At 43.3% G+C, this 24,194-nt stretch overlaps 1 protein-coding gene across 5 annotated transcripts in view; it reads left to right on the forward strand.

Annotated features, from left to right (window-relative positions):
* MYRIP (myosin VIIA and Rab interacting protein) overlaps positions 1 to 24,194 on the forward strand; it is a 215,739-nt gene that overhangs the window by 83,669 nt on the left and 107,876 nt on the right. For all 5 annotated transcript variants that reach the window (XM_020894565.2, XM_020894567.2, XM_020894566.2 and 2 more), the window contains exon 3: positions 14,695 to 14,916. In XM_020894565.2, coding sequence (XP_020750224.2) covers positions 14,695 to 14,916 — 222 coding nt within the window. The remainder of the gene's footprint in view (positions 1 to 14,694; positions 14,917 to 24,194) is intronic.

The raw sequence follows: 24,194 nt of genomic DNA on the forward strand, positions 1-24,194 counted from the left end.
GAATCCACATTACCCAAAGGCTACTGATTCACATGTTCTAAAAAGTACTTTGATAGTGACATCAAGACATGTTTTACCAAGTATCCGGGTACCCTGTGACCCAGCAAGTTGCCATCTAAGATTAACCTTCATGCAGGTCCTTAGAAATGCCATTTTAGACTTTTCCAGCTCTCCTTGCTCAGTTTCACCCGCAGAAGGACCTTCAAGTAGAGTTCTCTTGCTCCCTATTCTCTACCTCATGATTCTCTCCTTTTATGTCTGAATCACCTTGCATTTAGGATAGTATATGGTACCTGGTAGCATCTCCAGGTATGCTTAATAAAGAGCCACATAAATTATGTAAGATTCATTTATAAAAGCAAAGAATAGAAATGTCAACAAGGGAAGAGCTTATTCAGTAAAAATATTAAAGTAATGGATACATTTAGATGTAGGCTTCAGGACACACATTTTATCATATTATTGAAACAGAAATGTGTACCTGAAGGCTCTGCAGGCCATGAAACTAACAGTGTCCTTCTTTCCCAAATGATCTTTAGGGTATCCAATTTCAGACCCTGTTCTCTGGCTTAGCCAGGCTTTGAGTCCCCACTTTGTCCCCAGTTTTCTCTGTAGATAAACAGGGGAGTGCGGTAGGAAGGGGTTGCGGGTTAGGTAGGGAATGGACTGTCACTGTGACTCCGGAATGAAGAGGCGGCTCAGACACAAAGGCGCGTGGGTTGGAAGCTGAGCTGGGGAGAGAGCTCTTCAGCGGTGTTGGTAATTACAGCCGGGCCCTGCAGGACACCTGACATCACAGCTCTCCATGCGAACACTCAACCTCAGGAGGTCTGACAGTTCCACAGCCAGAAAACACACTTATTCCAATCAGCACCCGCCCCCCGCAGTATTATTAAGGGAATGAGCAGTGGACAGAATTTCGGGTTCTCTGCAGTCGGTTTTGCATCACATCTTCTCATTTCCCTGTGCTCAGATAGGACCTGGCAGCCTTCGGGGGTGCAGACGTCTCCAGCAGAGACTCCGCCCAGTCTGCTTCCTGAGCCTTTTCTGTCTCCTTGCTGGAAGCTCCTGCTGCCTGCCCTGGCCCCAGGATGGGGAGTGGGGTGGCAGGACTCACTGTAGGGAGACCCAAGGCGATGGAGGGTGGGATGGAAGGGGAAGCAGCAGCACACGGGCTCCTTGCTGGGGTGAAGCCTCCAGCAGAGTCACGAGCTGTGGTGTCACGCAGATGGGGAGCTCAGCCCCCATGTGGAGCCGGCTGGACCCTTGTCCTGGGCAAGGGCACCACGGTGGAGGATGGCCCAGGGCTTCCTGAGCAGCCCTGCTGAGATGCAATCTGAGATGGGCTTCAAGGGGACAGAGGTCTTCTGGATAGACAGGACTATCTCCTGAGGTCAGAAATCCCTCACATCACTGGAGCTGCCCTGTCCTAGAAAAACTGCCTTTCTCAGGGGTCCTATTAAGAGGTTATACTGATGCTACAAATATCATTACAGTGATTTTTAAAAAGAGCAAGTGATTTTATCACATGCCCATGATGTACCGGTGCTATGAATGTATTTCCAGTCTTTGCAACAATTCTGTGAGGTGAACATTATTGGCCCCATGTTACAGATGAGTAAAATTGAGGTCAGAGAGCTGAAATACTGGCTCAGGATTCTCTCCTGGGCTTCCCGATGCGAGGCCTGTGCTCTTCACATGGTACCTTCTCATTAAAGATGATTTTCCTTTCTTCATCCAAGGGAGGATGAGCATAGGAAAGGGAACACTATCCTGGCAACTAGGAAGGAAAGACAGCAAAGGAGAAGAGTCCTGGGAAGATTGCCAGCCATTCAAGGGCAAACCAGTCAAGGGAACTGAATGGGACAGAGTTGGCTGTTTTGAAGGACAGAGACAGGGACTTTCTGGGAACGCTGCTGGACAGCAAGGCCAAGGAGAAAAAGGAGTGCCAAGACGTGAGGAGTTTGGCCACCAGGGACTCATGGGAAGCTGGCCTCAGGAAGTGGCTGCCAAGATGATGGTGGAGATACCTCTGGCACCCAGTGCCTGGAGGGGATGAGAATCAGGGCAGAGGATCCCTGGCCACCCTGCACATCCTAGAAGTGAGTCAGAGAGGTGACAAGGAGCAGTGACCAGTGACAGACCCCACAGGCCCATGAAGTGATGGTCCTGATGGACAGGCCGCCATGCTTCCCTCTAGTTCCAGGAGGAGGACACAGCAGCCCCTTGTGAACAGTGAGCTAGGAGGTATCAGAGGCTCTTGCCAACAAAGCTGCCCATCTGTCTGGGTCACTTTTAGACCATCCTCACACCCAGCCCCATGTGGTGGTGGGTTTGGCCTGTTTCTACATACAACACTGTGCTTTGTCTTGGGTCCCCAGCCCAGTGGGGTAACTTCAAGCTGACATCCTTGCCCTGGCCCTGCTACCACTGTGGGGATGTGTGGTCTTCGCTATGGACTTGCATCATCCTGCTTTCCTTTTTATTCCAACCTGCCCAGAGTCCTGCCAGTCTCAGCCTCATCACCCAGCCTCCCCTCCCCGTTCCTACCTGGCCCTGCCCTCCTTTCTCAGAGTCAGGCCAATCTGTCTATAAGAGAAAAACCCAAAAGATCAATAGATACAGTGATGAAACGGTATTTCTTTCTCCCATAGAAGATGCAGGGCTGGGGTTCAGAACTAGTGTGGTGGCTCCCCCCACATCATGAGGACCCAAGAGCCTTTGTTTTTGATCCACACGGGTTCCCAAGGTCAAATCACAGATGGAGTTGGCGGCAAGAGCTCATGCCATCATGAACACAGAGCGAGATGGGGAAGAATAGCGGAAAATCAGAAAGAGACCCCTCCTGGCTGAGTGAGCACCAAGTGCCCTGTGTACCACATGTCCTTCCTCTTTTATCTCATGGGCCAGAACTTGGCCCATGTAGCTGCCAGGGGTGCTGGGAAGCCTGGTCTCGATTCTAGGAGGTGGTGGCTCAGCTCAAAGTCGTATTCTGTCAGTGAGGAAGGAGAGAAGAGTGGTTATCTTCCCTTACCTCCTTCTGTCCCTCCTGCTCTGCAGTGTCCACGCTCACCATCAATCATGGTTTGGGTTTTGTTGTGTTTTTTCCTGGGTTCAGTGTCTTAGACTGCTGAGAATGGGAGAAAATTAACACATGTCTGACCTCAATGTAGCCCCAAGCTCATAGCCAGGCCGTGATCTTACCCCCCGCCTCCTTGCAGGGACAGTGTCACCCCCACCGTGCGTGCCCAGGCCTCCTGTGTGGACCCAGACACCTGCCTGTGATTACGCCCAGGGAGGCAAGGCACTGCAGCAGCTGAAGGCAGTTGCGGTTTCTGTCCCAAGCGCGCTCCCTTTTTTGTTTAATGAACCAGCCTTTACTGACAGAACTAAAAGCAAGAAAGTAGAAATTCTGGGGCATAGGGAAGATAAACAATCCCCACTCCAATGTTCGAAGTGCTTTTAGGCAAAAAAACAATTAAATACATAAAATGAGAAATCTCAAAAGCTACAGCCTTAAGCATCCTCATGCAGCAACTTAAAATCTAAGTAAAAGGAACCATCTGAAAAATAAAACCTCAGGCTAGTTCCTAATATGTAAGGATATAAAAGTGGTTTTTTATTTCCATAAACTTACTTCACATTCAGATGTATAAATATTTACTTATGAAGCCCATGAGTTAATGAAATGAAGCCATATTAATGAGTGAAACTATCTGAAATCAGGACTTATAGATGTGGTCTAGTAATGATATTAATAGCCTATTTACTTTGTATATATTTTCTCATACATATTTCATAATATGATAAGATTTGGAGATACATGGATTGGCACTTATACATGGTCACCCTATTTCCAGCTTGTCTCACTTCAGTTATGCGCCTCTGTCCAGTGTAAACAGCAGGCGCAGCTAGCTTGTGAATCTGCCCAGCACATGGTGGTCAGTGAGCCTGGATAGGTCAGGTTAACCTACCCATGGCTTCAAAAATATTAAAATATGGTACATACTGTTACCAAAAGTGGAATTCTACAACTTACCACTCAAAAGCCAATAAAGAGGCAGAGTTATTGGAAAGGGACGTTTGCTTTCCTTTGCAGGCCAGCAAACGGGTTGGCGGGAGGTTGGGCCAGGGTGCAGACTCAAGTGGCAGCTTATGTCACGGCTACAGTCTGGTAATCACGTACTGTACTTCTTCCACTGGTGGGGGTTTCAATATCCACAGCACAGCTCAGAGGATATGACTTAGACTGTTATCCATAGCCTTTGAGAAGGAACTAAAGGCTCCTAACTTTGCTTAATGACTAAGCTATTATTATTGAATCTTGACCGCTTTACTTTGGTTTTGCATTTTCTCACTTCTCTGATTAAACTTATTCTTTGGCTTAAGTGTTTCCATAGACAAAAGACAAGTGCAGAACATGGAGGGGAAGGACCATAGGGTCCCGCTCCATTTCAAACCCACCTTTTCTTTGATACTCCTCAGTCTTGAGGAGGGACAGGTGAAGAACCAGAAAGGAAATAAAGTGTTAGATAGAGAGGTTAATCATAAACTTTGCAGAGGAACTTGGTGTTAGTTCCAAGACTGTTCAGTTTTCCCCAAATCTTTGAGGGAATAGGACAACAACTGCTGTGGCTCCTTCCTGCCGAAGTGGGGCACAGTCCTGCTTAAATTGGGGAATGGACACAGAATTGGAAATAATCTTGAGTTTCAAGCTTAGCATCAGTATTTTGTATTATGAAAACACCTCTCTCTTTGATTACTGTCATAGTACCCAAACAAACATGTGAAAATTAGTAGACATATTACAATGAGGATAATAATCAAAATGCAGCTTTGGATTATTCTCTGAATGTGTTATTTCCCCCATAGTGGTTAAAGCAGATAAACAAGTTATGGTTAATAGGCCACAAACAGCCTGTTTCGGTTAGCCTAAATGTCACATTAAATCATATATATAAGCCAGGATGATTTCCCCATGCCTCAATATGTGAAAATTTCTTTCATCATTTCCCCCTTTTAATAGCACATCTTTCCATAGAAAGCATTGATAATCAATATATTTTTTCACCATTGCCAGAGTGGTTCAGTTGCCTGCTCTGGGTCTGTCCATGTCCCTCGGTGCTAGGCCTACTGTTTGTTTATTTTATCTATTGACTTAGTTATTCACATTGGGAGAAAACTGATCAGATGTAACAAACCTGTACAGAGGTATGCTGATGGGGAAACACTTGATAGCCTATACGTTTTATCAGTTATACCCTATTGTCATACACACATTGTACATGTGCTTCAAGCAGTAGACTTAATGCCAACAGTGCTACACGTAAGTGGTTAAGTTATATTCTATGACAGTTTCACTAGACAATTTGTAACTAGAAATATGATTGACAACATAATGCCAGAAAATATCCAAATTTTAGAAACATCATATAACTTCTAGAACACTTATATTAATGATATTTACCCATACAGTATAATCTAAGAATGTTTATCATTATTTGACCATGTTTTCCATATAATTTAATATGCCAAATAATCCTCATTCATTTAGAAAACCTTTGTTCTCTTAATAGAGAGAAACCCAAACTCAGTCTTGTATCAATTTAGTAATAGCAAAATTGATTTATCTAATTAAGATTTAGATAGATTGAATTTAAAGTGCAAAGTTCTTTTCTCAGAGTTTCTTTTTATATATAAATCTTTTATCACTTTCTCCATATTAATTTGTCCCTTTTCTTCTCATCCAGAACAACCAGCTGAAGCTAAAATTATTGTTTTATCCCTCAGCAAAAATACTTCAGTTTTTTTATACCTTCTCTCATCAACACATAGCCTACTTGCTTTACACTGAAATGCTTCCCTTATTATTTTTACATATTACAATTTTCAACCTTTAAAATATCTTAACAAAACCAAGAAACGAGTCATTGAACTGTGCGTTATATCGGCATTCTCTGGTTGGCAAACTTAAGAACATATTCCATAACCTATAACATACATTTTTCTCATAGCACAATTTCTCTTCAATATGGTATAAAATGTGGGTATATGAACCCAAACATCTTTTAAAGTTCTACTAATTAACCCAAGACCCAAGTCTTGGGCAGAGTGAGCTGTGTCTGTATCTCAAGGACATGATAAGAGTTAACATCAAGCTTTCTCGTAGGCATATTTTTGTTTTCTCTGGTCAGAATTCTGAAAACAGTATTTTATCAAACTAGCTGTCTCTAACTACAGATGCAAAAAGAACCAGTATTAGAATTTCAAAAAGAGTTTTATCTTAACCAATTTTCTCTGGAGTGTGAACAATACTGCTGGCCACACAATGTTTTTCATTCGTTTGTTTGTTTTAAATCTTTCTTAGTCATAGTTGCATAGGTAAACTTTTCTTAATGAACTGAACCTGAATTTCCCAGTTTACAAAAGGCAACGAGAATGCCAATCACACAAATGGAATACACACATACCAGAAGAGAGGACTGTCACAAATCCCCCAAAATAATGACCAACATGGAGTCCTTAATAAACACTTCCCCGACACAAAGGGTCCTCAAGGTAGACATGTCAGAACCAACTGACAAAAACACCCAGATAGTATCTCATAGTCACAAACCAAGGGTAGACACAAGTCAGGACCAATGGGCAAAATGCCCAAATAGCACCCCGTCCTCACAAATGGCCCTCACCATCAAACGCACGTCAGAACCAACTGGCAGAAATGCCCAAAGGACACTCAGTGCTCACAAACAGGCTTCAACATCAGATACACGCCGGAACCAGTTGGCCGAAAGCCCAAATAGTACTTGATGCTCAAAAGAGAAGTAGCCAGGAGCACACCGGTGGACTTACTTGGTCTTGGAGCTCGTCAGCTTGTCCAGAGGCGTCTCTCTGTTCCACCAAGGATAAGCTCACGTCCCGATGGCAGTCAGTGCCCCGCATGGAAGGAACAGGGAGAATCCCTGAATCGGTTTCGGCCGCTGCTAGGAATGTCCCCCCAAATCCTCCTCCTGGGGTCAGCGAACCATGAGCAGGGGGCTTCTCACGGCCGCCCCAGGGCATCATGATGGCAGCGGCTCTCCTGAGGAAAACTCCCGGGAGCCAGATATCACGAGAGCGTAACCTCACGTTGGGAGCCAAACTGTTAGTGAAAGTGGGGCCAGGTGGCTCTAAAGCCAATAAAGAGGCAAGTTTGGTGGAAAGGAAAGCTTGCTTTATTTTCTATTATTTACTTTGTACTAATATCTAGAGCATTCTCTGTCAGCCTCCCTGATTCTCAGCCCCTTCCTGGGCCAAGACTTGAGAGCAGTCATTCATAGCTATTAATCGGAGGGCCTCTTCTGTTTCACGCACGATGGCTGATTCCAGGAGGTGGAAAGTCTGATTGCCCTCCCTGCTTCCCTGAGTTGTGAAGATGATGAGTGAAAAACCCAGGAGGGTCCTGCCCCAAGCCATCATGAGGTTTAGGAAGGCAGACACAGCTGGGGCTGTTTGGAGGTGAAGGGACGATCCTGGAATGTAAGTGAGCTGGGACAGTAAGCAGCTTCAGGTGGGGATGTTTCTCCCAGACATTTCCCATCTGATCTGACAAGCCTACCACCATGGAGGTGTGACCCCTCTTGCAAGCTAGATGCCCTTTGGTTTTCCTTTTTCACATGCTCCCAGCCAGCCTGGGTTTGTAATGAAACTCTAATATACTGTGATATTGATGTGAGTCCGGAGCGTGAAGGTCTCAGCTTCTCTGGTGACCTGGCCATTCTTCTTTTCGAGAAAAGAATTATAATGCCCCCAGGGTGCCTTCATTTGTTTTCATTAACTCTGTTTGCTCAAGGTCAGGATGGATGTGTGTCTGATTTCACCATCTTCCCTCCAGATTGCAAATGAAAGTCAGCAAGCGTCTTCCATAGTCTATTTTGAAACTGGGGGGGATGTGGGAATTACCTCATTTTATGAAACATAGAGCTTACTGTCTGTTTCCATTCTTTTTACTTATATTAGTGGATTCAACAGAGATGGTTTATATAAATGTGCATTCATTTTACAATGTTTTTTCTGAATTGTGATGGTAAATTCCTTCATAGATTATAGGCTAAATATGTTAAATATAAACTATGACTCTTTTCAGTAATCCCACATTTTTCAATATCTTTATTATTTTTTTTTATATGGTGATGGTAACCAGCAAAAATGTGTCAAGATACAGGAAGGTTTTAACCATCCCAACCCTCACCACCTTGGGAGACTAAAAAAAATTTAAAAATCACTAGTTCTTTTTAAAAGTGACTGGAGACATTAATTTTTGTTTAAACCATACTTTGAAACAAATTATTTAGTTTCCTGACCTGGTATGGGCTAACTGATTTATGACAAATGGGCTTTAGTCAAATATTCTAGAAGATAGGACTTCCCTGTGGTCCAATGGCTAAGACTCTGCCCTTCCAAATGTAGGAGGCTGGGTTTGATCCCCGGTCAGGAAACTAGATCCTACATGCCACAACTAAAGATACTGAGTGCTGCAATTAAAAAAAGAAAGAAAGAAAGAACCTGAGTGCTACAACTAAAATCAGGTGCAACCAAATAAATATTTAAAAAAAAACAACAAATACTTCAGAAGATCCAGTGGGGAAGTAGGAGTCTTTTCTAAGCACCTGCTGTTGGGCAGACGCTTAGCTGGTTTGAACTGAAATAATACCAGGCTTCTGTGGAGTCACATTTACTTTTTAGGCACCTACTGGTCAACTCAGTTACATTTTTCTCACTTCTGCAGCAGACATTTCAGGATACTGCTGCTTTGACAAAGAAGAAAGAAAGGAACAGGTTTAGAAGAGCTGAGTAACTTGTAGCCATTGGGGAAAGCCAACACAGCTCAGCATCCCCAGCAGCCACTGTTTACTAAGCGGCCTGCAGAAATTCGGGCCCCACAACTCCTTACAGACAATGCTTATATGAAACGTGATGCTCTGGTTTGTGGGGCTAAAGGGACCACCGAAAGTTCCGGTTTAAAATGGTCTGCTTCCTTGCAGAGCTGGTAATCACCATGTACCTGGTGTGTGTCTATTAACTCTACCATCCAGAGGGAATCTTTAAGTGTTTATTTTCTGTACTGCGATACGCTGAACTCTATTAACCTTGAATGAATTTTGATAACACCATCAGGGGGCAGCAGAATGATTCTGCCTGAAATTACACAGTGAGATCACCCATGACAGATTAAAAGCAACACATACTTTTAAATGACCATGACTGTTATTATCCTATCAATTGGGTTCACCCTCTGGAGCCTGGCTCTTAAAAGCTTTTATGACATTACTGGCAGAGGTATTCAGTGATTGATCCACTGCTTCACCTCCTGTTCACTCTGCAGTCCATGACGGTGACTCCTGCCCTATCCCCACACCACTCCACGCCCCGCAGTGAAATTGCTTTTGTCGGGGCCACCCTTGACCACCATGTCGCCAGATCCAGTGGACCTTCCTCTACACTCGTGGCAGACACAGTCGGCCATTCCGTCTCTGAAACGTCTTCCTTTGGTGTCTTTCTCAGTCTCTTTGTCGGGCTTCACCTCGTCAGGGTTTCAGCCTGAATTTAAACATTTGGGGTGTCCCTGGCTTGTTTCTAGGCCCTCTTGTTTTCCGCTTGATGCCCTGTCTCCCCTAGGGTGGCTCATCCATTCCCGTCTTTATGGAGATATGTGTGAAGATGATTCCCAAACTTACACAGCTGGCTCAGATCCATCCTCTGAAATGCACAAATACCTATCAGTTGTCCACGTGGCAAACCCCTTTAAATGCCTCACAGTTTTCACTTAAACATGCTTCCATCATCGTCATCTCCCCTTGATCCATAAATGGCTTCACTTGCTGCAAAAGCTGGAACCCTGAGACTGGTTCTTGGTTCATTCTCTCCCTCCACCTCTGTATCAGATCCTTGAGCAGGTGTGCCATGCGTCTGTCCGACCCTCTCTGTCTCCTATCCCGGCCCAGACCTCACCCGTCTACCTAGATCACTGCACTGCCCTCCAGGCTTCCTCGCTTGGCTGTCGAGAAGTCCACCTTAAGGTAACAGCAGGTGCTATTACAATGAAGAGTGGATCCTGCTTGTTCCTGTTCACCAGCCTCATTGACCTCCCACTGCAGTAGGATAAAATCCAGACACTTTTCCAGGGCCTGTGTCTTATCTTCTCTCCCCTTTCTCCAACGTTAAGCTCTTTTCCTCTGCTGTTTTTTTTTCTCTTGGCTTAGCGCTTTCTCAACCTGTAGCCTCAACTAAAATGTCACCTCCCCAGAGAGGATTTCTGTCAGCACCCAGTCTAAAGTAGGTTGCCATGTCATCCTCAGTCTGTGTCCTGCCTATTCTGTTATTGAATGTCTTACAACTTAAAATTGTTTTATATTTTCTTTAGTTTTTAATCATTTGAACCCCTACTTTAATACATGTTTCATGAAAGGGAGGGACCTATGTCTTCTTATCCCTAGTGCCTAGAATAGTATTATGGGCGTCCCCGGTGACTGCACCATAAAGAATCTGCCTGCAACGTAGGATTCACAGGAGATGCAGGTCCAATCCCTGGGTCGGGAAGATCCCCTGGATAAGGGCATGGCAACCCACTCCAGTATTCTCACCTGGAGAATCCCATGGACAGAGGAGCCTCGCGGACTATAGTCCACAGGGTCAAAAAGAGTTGGAAGCAACTGAAGCGACTTGGTATGCACACATGCTAGAATAGTACTATAGCTACTCAGTGAGTGTGAACTGAGTGAATAGTTGGCAATCTAGATAATAGTGCCTGTAACATGGAGACTTGTAGCTATGGGCTAGAATTACTGTCTTTTTGATAGCAAACAAGTGACATATAGGCCATAACTTCTCCCTGCTATGCCCACGGCGGATGCTGCTAAGTTATGGCACTCTAGCCCCACTGAGCCTGCATGCAGTCTCAGCATGTGGGGAGAATCAGAATTGGCATGGCAGTGGACCCAGAAACCGTGAAATGTTGATAGCTTTTCATATATCCATCACAGAGTGATGTATCAAGAAGAGGCTAGGGTCTTCCCTGGCAGTCCTGTGGTTAAGACTCCACGTTTTCACTGCAGGGGGTGCGGGTTTGATTCCTAGTTGGGGAACTAAGATCTCACATGCTAAAAAGTAAAACAAACAAAAAAACCCGAAACCACAGTTAAGATACTACTTCACACCCACACTCGGTGCTCAAGCAACAAATACATATTGAGCCTTCCTGCCCAGATACTATCACAAAGCCTTCTTCACATAGAAACAAGTGTGATCAGATTTTATGTGCAGTGAGACTCCTGGATTTCTTGCCAATCCAAATGAATAAGCACTATTTGCTTATTGCCGCTTTGCTCATTTAAAACATCTGGCAACTCCGTGAAGTAGGAATTATTATTGCTGCCTGGAAGGTAGAGGCTCAGAAAGGTAGGAAGGGTCTTTGGTACTAACAGCTCAGCTATGCACCCTCGCCTGTGACGAAACCCATCACTCTTTCCCGCATGGCTGACCATTTGGGGGCCTGGTCCCTCCCAGGACATTTTGGTGCCAGGTACCGGTCTTGTGTGACTCTTGGTTGACCCTGTAGTCAGTCACTATAGTTTATCCTATATAATTCTCTTTAAGGACTTCTGCCAGGAGGTCCTATAAAGTAGTAAAATCTGAGAAGGAAGAGATGATCCAGAAGAAAGGCATTCTTATTTCCTCCTCCAAGTCTGTGATTAAAAATCCTCGATTTGCTTGGGACAAACTTTGGAGGAGTTGGTATATTTTATTATTAGACTCTCAGTGATTTTTTAAAAATGCCATTGGCATTTTGTATATCAGGAAACAAAACTCATAAAGCTCAAATGATCTTGTGCATTGAGTTCACGGAGTTTTTTCCTTTTGATCCCCAAAGACTTTCTTTCCTGGATGTTTTATCCCATTTAATTTAGTGTCTTTGGAATGTCAGTAGAAGAAAGTCAGTTGCTGAGGCTGTTCTTATATTGTTTACAGAGGTCAGAGTGTTGATAACTTAGCTCATCTTCTGTTTTAAATCTGAGGGACTGGGTAACAACATCATGCCTTAAGGAAAAACCTTCTGTCCTATTTCCCTGTAAATATTTTATTCAGCCAACACTGTGCACTAAGTCACTTCAGTTGTATCCGACTCTTTTATGACCCCATGGACTGTAGCCCACCAGGCTCCACCGTCCTTGGGATTTTCCAGGCAAGACTATTGAACTGGGTTGCCATGCCCTCCTCCAGGAGATCTTTCCAACTCGGCTTGAACCGAGGTCTCCTGCATCTCCTGCATTGGCAGCAGAATTCTTTACCACTGAGCCACCTGGGAAGCCCCCATTCAGCCAAGTATACATATATAATGTTTTACCCTGTAGAGTTATCACCAGGCCTGATATAGTCTCTCTCCCCTTCCAAATGCTCAAGCTACAAATGAGTATTGGACACTGCAATGCAGAGTAGTAAGCCTGTGCATGTATTGGCAGCTGTGTAAGCTGGCCCAGGGCACCTGAAAGCTAAAGCTGTAAATACTCTTTGAATTTTCATGGAAAGATGTTTACAGTGTTTTGTTGTTAAGTGAAAAATTAGAGTATAAAACCATACGTAGATTTCCAATTCTAGTAGCAGGCTGCGATGAGCTAGCACAGCCTTTCTTTGTACTAAGAACACCTGAAAATCCTAATGAAATCTACAGTTTAATATAATAAAGGGAAAATACTTGCAAATCATATATCTGATATTGTACTTGTATCCAGGATATATAAAGAACTCTTATAACACAGCAATGAAAAAGACAAATATTCTAATTTTAAAATGGGTGAAAGATTTGAATAGACTTTTCTCCAAAGAATATGTGCAAGTGGCCAGTAAGTACATGAAAAGATGCTTAATATTATTCCTCATTGGGGAAATACAAATCAGAAGCACAATCAGATACCACTTCAAACCTCCTAGGATGGCTGTCATAAAAAAGGCGGACAGTAGCAAGTGTTGATGAGGATACAGAAAAATCAGAACCCTCATGGGTTGCCAGTAGGATGTAAGAAGGAGTAGCCAAACTACCAAACTGTCTGGTAGTTTCTTCAAAGTTTAATCATTTAATATTACCATTTGACCCAGTAATTCTACTCCTGGGATTGAAAATATATGTCCACACAAAAACTTGCCCATGAATGTTGATAGCAGCATTATTCAAAATAGCCAAAAAGTAGAAACAACCCCAATGTCTATTAGTCGATGAATAGATAAGTAAAATATGGTATATCTGTAAATAGAATATTACTTGACAGTAAAAAAAGGAATGAAATTCTGATACACACTATAGCATGGATGAACTTTGAACACATATGGTATGATTCCATTTATATTAAATAGCCAGAATAGGCAAATTTGTAGAAATAGAAAGTAGATAAGTGCTTGGTAGAGGGTGGGAGAAGTAATAAGCAAGGTGTAAAATTTAGAAGCCATAGAAGAAAAGACTGACAGATTTAACTACAGAAAAATTAAACACTTCTAAATGATGAGACGTACCATATGAAAAGTTGAAAAAACAATTGCAAAATGAAGGAAAATATTTGCTACATACATCACATCATATTTCAGCAGGCGCTAGTAACAGAGAAAGTGCCTGCCAATCCAGGAGATGTGAGAGACGTGGGTTTGATCCCTTGGTCAGGAAGATCCCCGGGAGGAGGGAATGGCAACCCACTCCAGTAGTCTTGCCTGGAGAATCCCATAGACAGAGGAGCCTGGTGGGCTATAGTCTGTGGGGTTGCAAAAGAGTCAGACATGCCTGAAGTGACTTAGCATGATGCACATACATCATAGATTCATCTGGGATGAACTGTGTGATCATAAAATGGATATGGAAAAATATAATTATTTTCTGTTCCTGCTTGTGGGTGTCCATCTTTGAACAGAAAAAAAACAAATTCAAAACCTTTCAAGTCAGAATAACTTACTTACTTCCGGTCAGTTTTATCCTGGGTATCTCAGTGTGTTTGGGGGATTCCTTATCTCTCAGGGTTTCTCCCTTGCTTCTCAAGAGTATAGAGAAAACAGTGCATTCAGTTTTGCATAAATATGACCAGTTGTGTGCCCAGAATACCCATGAGCTCTTTGGAAAAGGGGAGTTAACTTTTATCCAGCTCTCGAGTCACCAGTGTTTAGGATTAGCCCATCATCCAGAGAATCTTTATTGACTTACATTGATTTGAAAGCTTTTAAAATCCTCCGTGCTTGTTTCCAGGGATACTGAGGGCCAGGATTGCATTTATCATATTCCCAGCAGGGCTGTTGTGAGGATTAATGTTTTAACATAAATGATCTTCTGCTCCTTTAAAATGGCATTAATTAAGCTAAAGCATTCTTTTTTAATGTGCTTAGTTTTATAATAACTTATATTTCAATCTGGTGTCTGAAATATAAGTAGTAAGGTTTTGTGCTTTCTTATAGAAGATATGACATATGGAAGAACACACAATTAATCCACCATTAGGGTTCCTCTCTGGATAGTATGTCAAGCCGTTGGACTTCCTGAGTTGCATTGTTTACAGGAAGATCCTACCTGGTAGCTTGGCAGACAGGGGGACCAGGGTGGGGTGCTTCAGGGAGGGAGCCCCCGAGCTGATGTGCTGTTTCTCTTCTCCTCACCCTCTCCCCCCACCACCCTCCGGCTCCCAGTGAGATGAAGCAGAAGCTGGATGAGGAAGGCAGCAAGTGCAGCATCCTCTCCAAGCACCAGAAGTTCGTGGAGCACTGCTGTATGCGCTGCTGCTCGCCCTTCACCTTCCTTGTCAACACCAAGCGCCGGTGTGGGGACTGTAAGTTCAACGTCTGCAAGAGTTGCTGCTCCTACCAGAAGCACGAGAAGGTGTGGATCTGCTGTGTCTGCCAGCAGGCAAGGTGAGTGGCCGACTGCACCCTTAGGGTCTCAGCTCACCAGTGACACCATCTTCCTTCAACCGAGTGGGGCCACCAGGGGTTGGTGGGTCAGCATTATTTCTTAAGAAAAGGGAGGGTTACTGAGGAGTTTTCTACATTTGGTGTGTCTAATGCAGATAGAACACACCCAAACTTGTTTAATCAGAGCATGAAGGAAGATGATGTTCGGGAGAAGTTGGGAATTTTGCTGGGTTAATCTCATAATGATGTCTTTCTTGTGGGGTTATCTCCAGGAGTCTTGGGATTAATATTGTCCAAAATCAAAAAAGATGGAAAAGTTGAGCTCATTTCCTGTTTTTCCATATTATTCAAGTTCATCATTGGAACCAGTCCAGGAGAGAAGTCCAAGATTCATGGGGAAGGTTTCGCTTCTTGAAATTCTTCTAAGGCTCAATTTGGTAGAGAAGTCAGAGTGTCTCAGGTGCATATGGCCTGTGGGCTGACAGTCTTTTACATTTTGAAGGTTGCCCTAGAAGAGTTTATTTATGTGTCAGTAGTAACAAGCTGTATAACCCCTCAGCCTGATACAGGATGCACTGCCAAACTCATCATGGGAAACATTTAGGAATATTTTGACTTGAATCAAATGTGAAAAATTTCAGGTAAATAACAATTTTTAAAACCTGCCCAGTTTCTTGAAACAAAAACAGTTAATTTACAATGGACTGTTTAGGCTTTAAATACCTGGCAAAAACCAGTGTTTTACTGAGAGATGGTATTTGGGGTCACTTTGTGCTGCATCCACTTTGATCATCAGCTTCTCTGCCTCTCATGCAATCTGAAATTCACCTCTTGGTTTAGAAATTGTTTACTTAGGGTATTACTGGGATATTCTTTCAGCATATTCATAATCAAGCAATTAGATTTTAAGACACTGTATATGTCAAATTACGTGAAGAACACCTGTATGTATATTATGTAAATCCCAATAAAACAGTGGATAACAGCTCTGTGAAGCTGTGATGACCACTTTTTAGACCCATAGTTTACTCCCCATTGCCCATGACATGCTTTTTCTTTCCTGTGTAAATTAATCCCATTTTGGGTGCATTGGTTTAATTTCTAGCTGTTTATCCAGTAGCTACCATAGGCATGTGGTTCTTGAGATACTATGGAGCCATGAATAATTCTAACAGTAAAAAGTCCTGTTCTCAGAAAATTAAGGCGCTAGGAATTGAGAGTATACCTTTGTGTGGTAATATTAACCGACTACATCAGAAGTGAATGACCGTATCAAGCACCCAGGCCTGTCTATGGTGTGGTTCTACAGGTGTGACTCAAAATGTAGGTTAGTTTAAAATGTTTAGCTTTGGGAGATTAATAATAATGAATGATGGCTTACTTATTTTAGAAGTTATATAGCTAATAGGATACTATGGAATCATTCTCTTTATCATTTTCTAATTATATATAAATTTCTCTTCTTGACTATTTATTGCAGAGATGCAGTCAAACATTATAAATAAGGACATATAATGGTTGCATTTAAGATCCTTTGCAGGGAAACCAAACTTTCTGAGTGAGCCTAGACGCACAGGACAGCCATTATCATTTGGTGTCGAATTGATTGAAGAATCTGATGAGATTAGATCCTACTTTCCTTGGAAACAAGTTGACCTCTTAGTTCTTTGCTTCATTATAAAAAATGCTCTCTCTGATTTTTGTTGTTTTGTGCTATTACCTTTAATGCAGACCAGCTGGGGAGATTGTTTTCAGGGAATGAGAGAGAAAAATTACTGTTGGAACTGAAATCAAAACATATGTCCTTATTACCCATGTGGCATTGGCTTTGGTTTTTCTGAGACAACTTAAGCCTTCATTTCTTTTCACCTTCTGTAGAATACCCTTTACTTCTATCTGATCACTTAATGTTTGATGTTCACACAATCCACATGATTCATAAATCAGCATGCTGCCCTTTTAGTATAAACTCCACAGTATGTTTTAGAGATATCCCAATGGGTTTGCAATATCCCTACAGGAGATAAGATATTAAAAAATTATCACTATGAGATGAGGACATTTGCAGGTTAACAAATTATATGCGGAAATGTTCAACCTCAGTAGAAAGAAAGGGAATAGACATTTATACTTCAAGTAGCTTTTTTTCTTATTAATGTTTGTTTTCCCATATTCTCCTCAGTGTTGACAAGGGTAGATTGCAAAAGGCACTCTCATCCATCGCTGGTGAAGTCAAAATGGGCATAACCTTTTACCAATATATATCAATAGCCATTAGCATGTTCAAGTCCTTTATCCTGTAATTTCTAAAACCTTTACCTAAAAAGGCAATGGAATGTTTTTAATACAAAAATTTTTCAGTGAAAATGAGACATCCTGAATTACTAATAATCTACATGTCCAACGATAGAACAGAAGAAGTAAATTAGGTCACATTCTACTTGACAGAATATGATGAGACATTTAAAATCGTGTGTATTAGCATGGGTAAATTCTTATATTAAAAATTATATATGCAATGGTTTCTTAGTGAAAGAAGTATTTCACTTTTTTGAATGGTGAGCATTTATCCTGTATGTACATGTTGTGGAATATTTGTGACAAAGGAACCTGAATGCAATGGAATTATTTGTGTTGGCAACACCGTGTGCCAATGTCATGTAGTTCATTTTGAATAAGGAGCTCTTGCAATGTCATCACACGCTATGATGCAGCAAGTCAAAGAAAGTTACTGTGTACTTGGAAAATCCCATCTTACCCAGGGCTGTTCAGTGAAAAAGTTGTACAATTGACACAGCTCTTGACTAGAATGAAAAAATTAAAGGAAAAAAAAAATTGGAGAGTGTTGGTGATTAAGTTCCATTCATGTACTGTGAGAGACAGTCTACCCTTCCAGATTTCAGAATAAATCTCATCTTGAGGAAACATAAAAGGCACACCAAGCGGTATTATGCAAAATAACTGGCCTGAAGTCTTCAAAATGTTGATGTCATGAAAGAAAAAAGAAACTGAGGAAATGTTTAAAGACTAACAAGAAATGATAACCAAGGGTTATCATGCCTAACCCTTGGGCAACCCTTAAGATGAGGAAAGTAGCCGGAGAGACACTGGGACAGTTGACACCGTTTGGATAATCGTAGAATAGTATTGAGTTCATGTTAAATTTCCTGAAACTGATCACTTTACAAGGTTATGTAAGAGAGCGTCTCCTTGTTCCTGGAAATGTACACAGACACATCTCACAGTAAATGAAGTATTTTTCATTTATTTCCTCCATAAATGCTTACTGGGTTGAGCCCACACAGGAGGCCTGTGCTAAAGCAATCAACTCTTTACCATCCGTCACTGATTTTCTGGAGAACTGTTTGTTCACATGTCCACTTTTGGTGTCTGTCGTATAATTTTTTGGTACAAGTTCTTGGTATTCCTTTTGTTTGTAATGTTCCTTTTTTCTTTTCTTCCTGAAGCCTCCTTGCATAAGTTGCAGGACAGTTATTATGGGGAAGAGGCCAGCCTGAAATTTTGATCTTTTAGCATTATTTCTTTCTTTCTTTTTGTTTGCTTTTGACTGCAGCTTGCAGGATCTCAAGTTCCTTGACCAGGGGTTGAACCCAGGCCATGGTAGGGCAGTGAAAGTGCTGAATCTTGGGCAGAAATTTTTATCTTTCTGAAGTTTCTCTGGTAAGCAGAGGCACTGGTCCTTTACATCAGCAAGCGCCCAGGCCTGTGTTAACGGCCAAGGGTGAAGAGTCACACAGGCCTCAGCACTACATGAGCAGCGTGAGTGGGCAGCGCTGTACTGGAGGCTGTGAGGTCCGCGGGGGGACGGTGGTTAGAGCGGCAGCGGGACAGTATCCCAAGGGAAGCGCTGCCTGAGCTGGGCTTTCACGGGGTAGGAGTTCGAGGGGAGGACGAGGAAGCAAATGCAGGCTGGACAAAGGCAAGGGGGAGCGGTGGGCAGGCTGGAAAGCTTGGGCAAGGTAAGGCTGAATCTAGGCTGCAGGCAGTAGAGAGTGGACTTCCAGAACAGAACGTTAATTAGATGCCAGCACTCTCCCCTTTATGGTCCTGCAAGGTGAATATCTCCTCCTGTTGAAGTTGTAGATGCTGAGCTTACCAAGGCATCTTACTGTTCCCATAAGGGTGGGCGCAGGATCCAAAACCAAATCTTTGACTCCAAGGTGTGCATTCTTCACAGGACTATGCCCCCCAACCACGAGGGAAGAGGGAATCTTGCTCTTTTTATTTATAAAGCACAGATATGCATATAGTACATGCACAAGCCTCGGATAAACCTGCATACTCAGTCACTCAGTTGTGTCTGACCCTTTGCAACCCCATGGACTGTAGCCCATCCTCTGTCCGTAGGATTTTTCAGACAAGAATACTGGAGCGGGTTGCCATGTTCTCTTTCAGGGGATCTTCCCAGCCCAGGGATCTATCTTCCCCACCTACCGCTGCGTCTCCTGCATTGGCAGATAGATTCTTTAACGCCGAGCTACCTGGAAAGCCCAGGATGAGCCTAGTGGTTAAAAATGTGAAGTTCCCTCAAAACAGTCCACAGAAAATCAATTTAAGAAATGAAAAGAAGGATTTGATACCATAGCAAAAGAGGGGGATAGACAGTGAAGAACATCTGTTTCACTTTACAAAAATCTTACAAAATGTAAATCCTTCGAAAGATCCTAGAAAACCAAGCCCTAAAATTTGGACAAAGCAGTATTCAGTATGAAGACAGTTAAGTTTAGCAGGAACCAATTTAGAAGATGATGCTGTATTCATTTCTGAAGACTACAAACAGCTCTTAAAATCAAGACCAAAAGCAACTGCTGCTAAATTTCTGGAGTTCTCATTTGAGAGCAGGAACATGCGGCCTAAGGAAGGCAAACTAATTCAGCATCGCCTGATGGGAGGGCCAACGCATTTACCATATAAATGGGCTGCTTCACCCTGGAATGTGTAAGCTGTACTGTCATAAGGGTTCTTAGGAATCCTGCCTGAGGTGTGAATTGCTCTCGGAATCACTGTAAAAGCATCAGAGAACATTATGGTCTCTGTAATTCAAAGGCAGCCCTGTCAGGGGAGTATTTAGAAATTCATTGGTAAGGAAAGAACTGAAGAGGCTTATAGTTTACACCCGTAGAAGTGAGGATATGAGATAATTAAGAAAAGAGGATTTCACTTTTTTTTCTAAAGAATTGTTCTGGGGGAGGCATCCCCCAACTCCCCAATCAAGTAGCTTCCAGCGCCTCATCAGAATTAAACCCCATAAAGACATCTGCATCTTCTGGGACTCTGTGTCCTTCAGGTGATTTGCTTAACCTCTAAATTGAGATTCTTCAAGAGATATCTAGGAATGGCCTTGTAAACTGAGGAAGTGTAACGAATTCTAAATAAACTGAGTACCTTTAAGAAATCTTTGTCAGCCGTGCCTTTTAGTTACAATCATAAAGCACTAACATTTTTTGCATTGCTTGTAATCAATTTAGCTTTTATTTCTTAACTTTTGGGAAAAGACTACACCATTCAGTAGGTTTCATATGTCATGATCATTAGGTCATTATCAAATAGAAGTAATTTGCTTCTCACCTTTAAAAAATGTGCTGTGTATTAAATTGTGTCCTGTATGTTTAAAAATGGCCTTCAGGAAAAAATAAAATCTGTTGTATATTCTCATATAAATAAAGTGTGTGTACAGTAGGTTTATTTATTTAGAATTTATGTCCCCATCAATTTACAATTCTGTTAGCTTGCCAGAAAGAAAAGGGAGGGCTTCATTTAAGCAGGGATTTGAAAGAAGGATGGAATTTGGCAGAGAGGAAGGGTAAAGCACTGAAAGGTCATGAAACAGTATATCTTTGGGGACAGCAGAACTGGTATGGCTGAGGCAGGAAGTGCATTATTTAGGTCAAATAGGGTAGTTTGTGGTTGATGTTGGGAATTTGAATGTGTAGAGCGACACAGAAAGTGTGCGGAGGTATGAGGGTGTATTTCCCTGTATGTGTTTCCTGAAGAGGGAAAACTGATCCCCTCTCACCTCACTTCCAAGGTTTCAATGGGAAGGAATTAAAAACTGCTTGGAGAGAACTTTACAAATTTACTCAGACCTCTTCCTATTTAAGTCAGTAAGATTCTTCCTTCCTAAATCTCCTATGGCTAAAAATAAGGGAAGCATAATTGCTATAGCAAAAGCAAACAAACAAAATAGAACAAAACTGCAACCTCCTGCTACATGATGGAACTGGGGCAAGGGGTGTCTCCATTGACTTTGTGAGAGTGTGTATGTCCAGAAAACACGTGCACAAAGATACTCACAGCAGCGTTCTTTGTAATGCATCCAAACTAGAAACCACCCCAAAGTCTTATCAGCAGAGAATGAATATAAAAATTGTGATGTAGTCATGTAATAAAATACTACACAGCAATGAAAAAGAAGAAACTATTGACACATGCAACACCATGGATGAACACCATGTGATGTTGAGCCAAAGAAGACAGATACAGGTGGCACATACTGTATGGTTCCATGCATGTAGAGTTCTGAAATGGCCAAACTGACCTATGGTGGCGATGGCCCCTGGGGGTAGGAGGGGTTGCTGAATGGGAGGTGACCCAGCAAGCCATCTGGAGTGATTATTAATACAATGTTCTGCATGTTGACTAAGTGGTCTTATGTGTGTACACACATGTGTAAACATTCTCTGTGACACTTAAGATTAGTGTACTTTACTATAGGTAAACCATGCTGCCTAAAATAATTTTTAAAATGTATTGGCACATTTACACTGGCTCTGGCACTTAACAGCTGTGTGGCTATTAGCCAGCTGCTATTAACTTCTTTGAGCATCATTTTCCTCATCTGAAAAATGGGAATTTATGACACTGGGCTTAGCAGGCTGCTAAAGGATTAGAGAGAGGATGATTTGTGCCCACCATGGTGTCTGTCCCATGCTTAGGAGGCTCTGGTGATGAGAACTTTTCATTTCTTTTCCTTTAACCATCTGCGGTCCACAGCCCCTGGGTCTCATAGCTCCGGTTCTGATGGTTCAGCTGGGAAGCCGTGCTGAGTCCCGGTGGGTATACCAGAGGATGGCGCCTCTTGTGACAGGACATCACTTCTCATCACACTCATAAAAGTATTCCAGCTACACTTTTTATTGCAGTAGAGGATTTTTGTAAGCATGAGTGGAGAAAATTAGAAGCTGCTGGATAACGCTTGTGGGTGGTACTCCAGGGAAATGAAAACCAAATAAATTTACTGGCTGATTTTGAGGAGAAAAGGTCATTCTCTGAGAATATTGCCAGAAGATGTCCTTGAAGCCCCCCAAATATAAACACATGACTTGGAAAACCAAATACATTCAGATCTACACACATAAAAATCAAACTTTTAAAAACTAAAGAAAAAACTTTAAATCTTGAAAGCAGCCAGAGATAAACAATATATTTTTTATAAGGGAAGATCAATTCAGGTGACAACAGATTTCTCAAAGGAAACCATGGAGGTCAGAAAATTTTTAAATAAAAATTAAAAAGGTCCAATCAAACCAGGGTGTCCACCACAACACAGAAGGGATGAATGTGTTTCCCTAGTTACCTGAACAGGCTTCCCAGGTGGCGCTAGTGGTAAAGAGCCTGTCTGCCAATGCATGAGACTTAAGACACACAGGTTCCATCCTTGGGTCAGGAAGATCCCCTGGAGGAGGTCACAGCAACCCACTCTGGTCTTCTTGCCTGGAGAATCCCATGGACAGAGGAGCCTGGAGGGCTATAGTCCATGGGGTTGCAAAGAGTTGGACATGACTGAAGCAACTTAGCACACACACACTCGGTCACCTGAACTGCCCTTAACTTAGCGACCACGTTTAAGCAGAGTTAACCACTTGATTCTCACTGAGTGGAGGCTACCTTTCGAGGGACAAGAACTACGTGGCCCTGGGGATTTCATGCCCTGGGCAGGCCCTCCCCAGCCCAGGACGGGGTATAGCTCAACCTACAGTGTGGTCCCACTCTCCAGGCCCTGGGACGGGAGAAGGCGCTACAGGGCCCACCTAGAGGGTTACCAGGGCAGGGCCTGCGCTCTGTGGGCCAGGGGCTGGGAGATAGCAGTGGAAATTGAATCCCCTGGCCATCCAGAAGCCTGTGCCCTGTCTTATGCTCAGGATCTCTGGTGTTATGGAAAGAATGCCAGCCCTAGGGGCTTCCCTGTTGGTCTTCCCAGTGGCTAAGACTCCTCACTCCCAATGCAGGGGCCTAGGTTTGATCCCTGATCAGGGAACTCGATCCTACATGCCACAACTAAGAGTGTGCGTGTCACAACACAACTAAAGATCTCACATGCCACAACGAAGGCTCATGTTCCACAACTAAGGCCTGACACAGCCAAATAAATAAAATATATATTTTTAAATGCCATCATGCATGCCTGACTGAAACTCTGGCTTGGTCCTTTCTTAGCTCTCCATTCCCTAGTCTGCTATCCATCAAATCAAGCTTTCGCTGGTGTAGGGAAGTGCTGGGAGCAATAAATGAGGCAGCCCTATGCCCACTGCAGTGGATCCCCAGTGAATGTTCCCAAGGCCAGGTTCAGAGAGTGATGTGGACAGCTGTGGCCTCTGGGAGCCTCAATCCAGAGGGAAGAATGTAGCAGGGTGGGCTCTGAGGCTGGTTGACATTCAGAGGCCCCCCTATGGTGGGGACCAGGGAGCCAGCCCCACTCCCCCAGCCAGGGATGAAACTGGGGGCTGTTAGGGAAATCATAAGGGGCCACAGAGCATAATCAAAAAGATCTCTGCATATCATTGCCACATGGGTGAAAATAGAACCACGGTGACTAGTGCTGGACATGCACAGGGACGTGACCGTGGGGAGAGGGGCCATGGGAGGCTGGCAGGGCGAGTGACCCAATGTGGCTGTGACCGGGGGCGGGGGACACGGCCACGGTGGCCTGGGTTCTGATGCTGGCCCTGCCTGCCCGTGGACAAGGCTCCAAAGCCTCGCTTTCCTCCTGGGTCAGATGAGTATAACACAGTGCCAGCGTCACAGCGTCACAGCCCCGTGGACAGGACTCACTGAGAGGCATCTGCCAGCAGCCAGCCCAGAGTAAGTCCCAGTAGATGTTAGCTCTGATTGCAGTGGTTATTGCCGCCGTCACTGGGGAGCAAGCCAGGCAAGCAGATCATAGAACTGAGAGTACGTATGTTTCAAGAAGGGAGGGTGTAGGGACTTCCCTGGTGCTCCGGTGGCTAAGAATCTGTGTCTCCAATGCAGGGGGCCCA

The sequence above is a fragment of the Odocoileus virginianus genome, chromosome 26 (genome assembly GCF_023699985.2).
Source record: "Odocoileus virginianus isolate 20LAN1187 ecotype Illinois chromosome 26, Ovbor_1.2, whole genome shotgun sequence".
NCBI classification, from domain to species: Eukaryota; Metazoa; Chordata; class Mammalia; order Artiodactyla; family Cervidae; genus Odocoileus; species Odocoileus virginianus.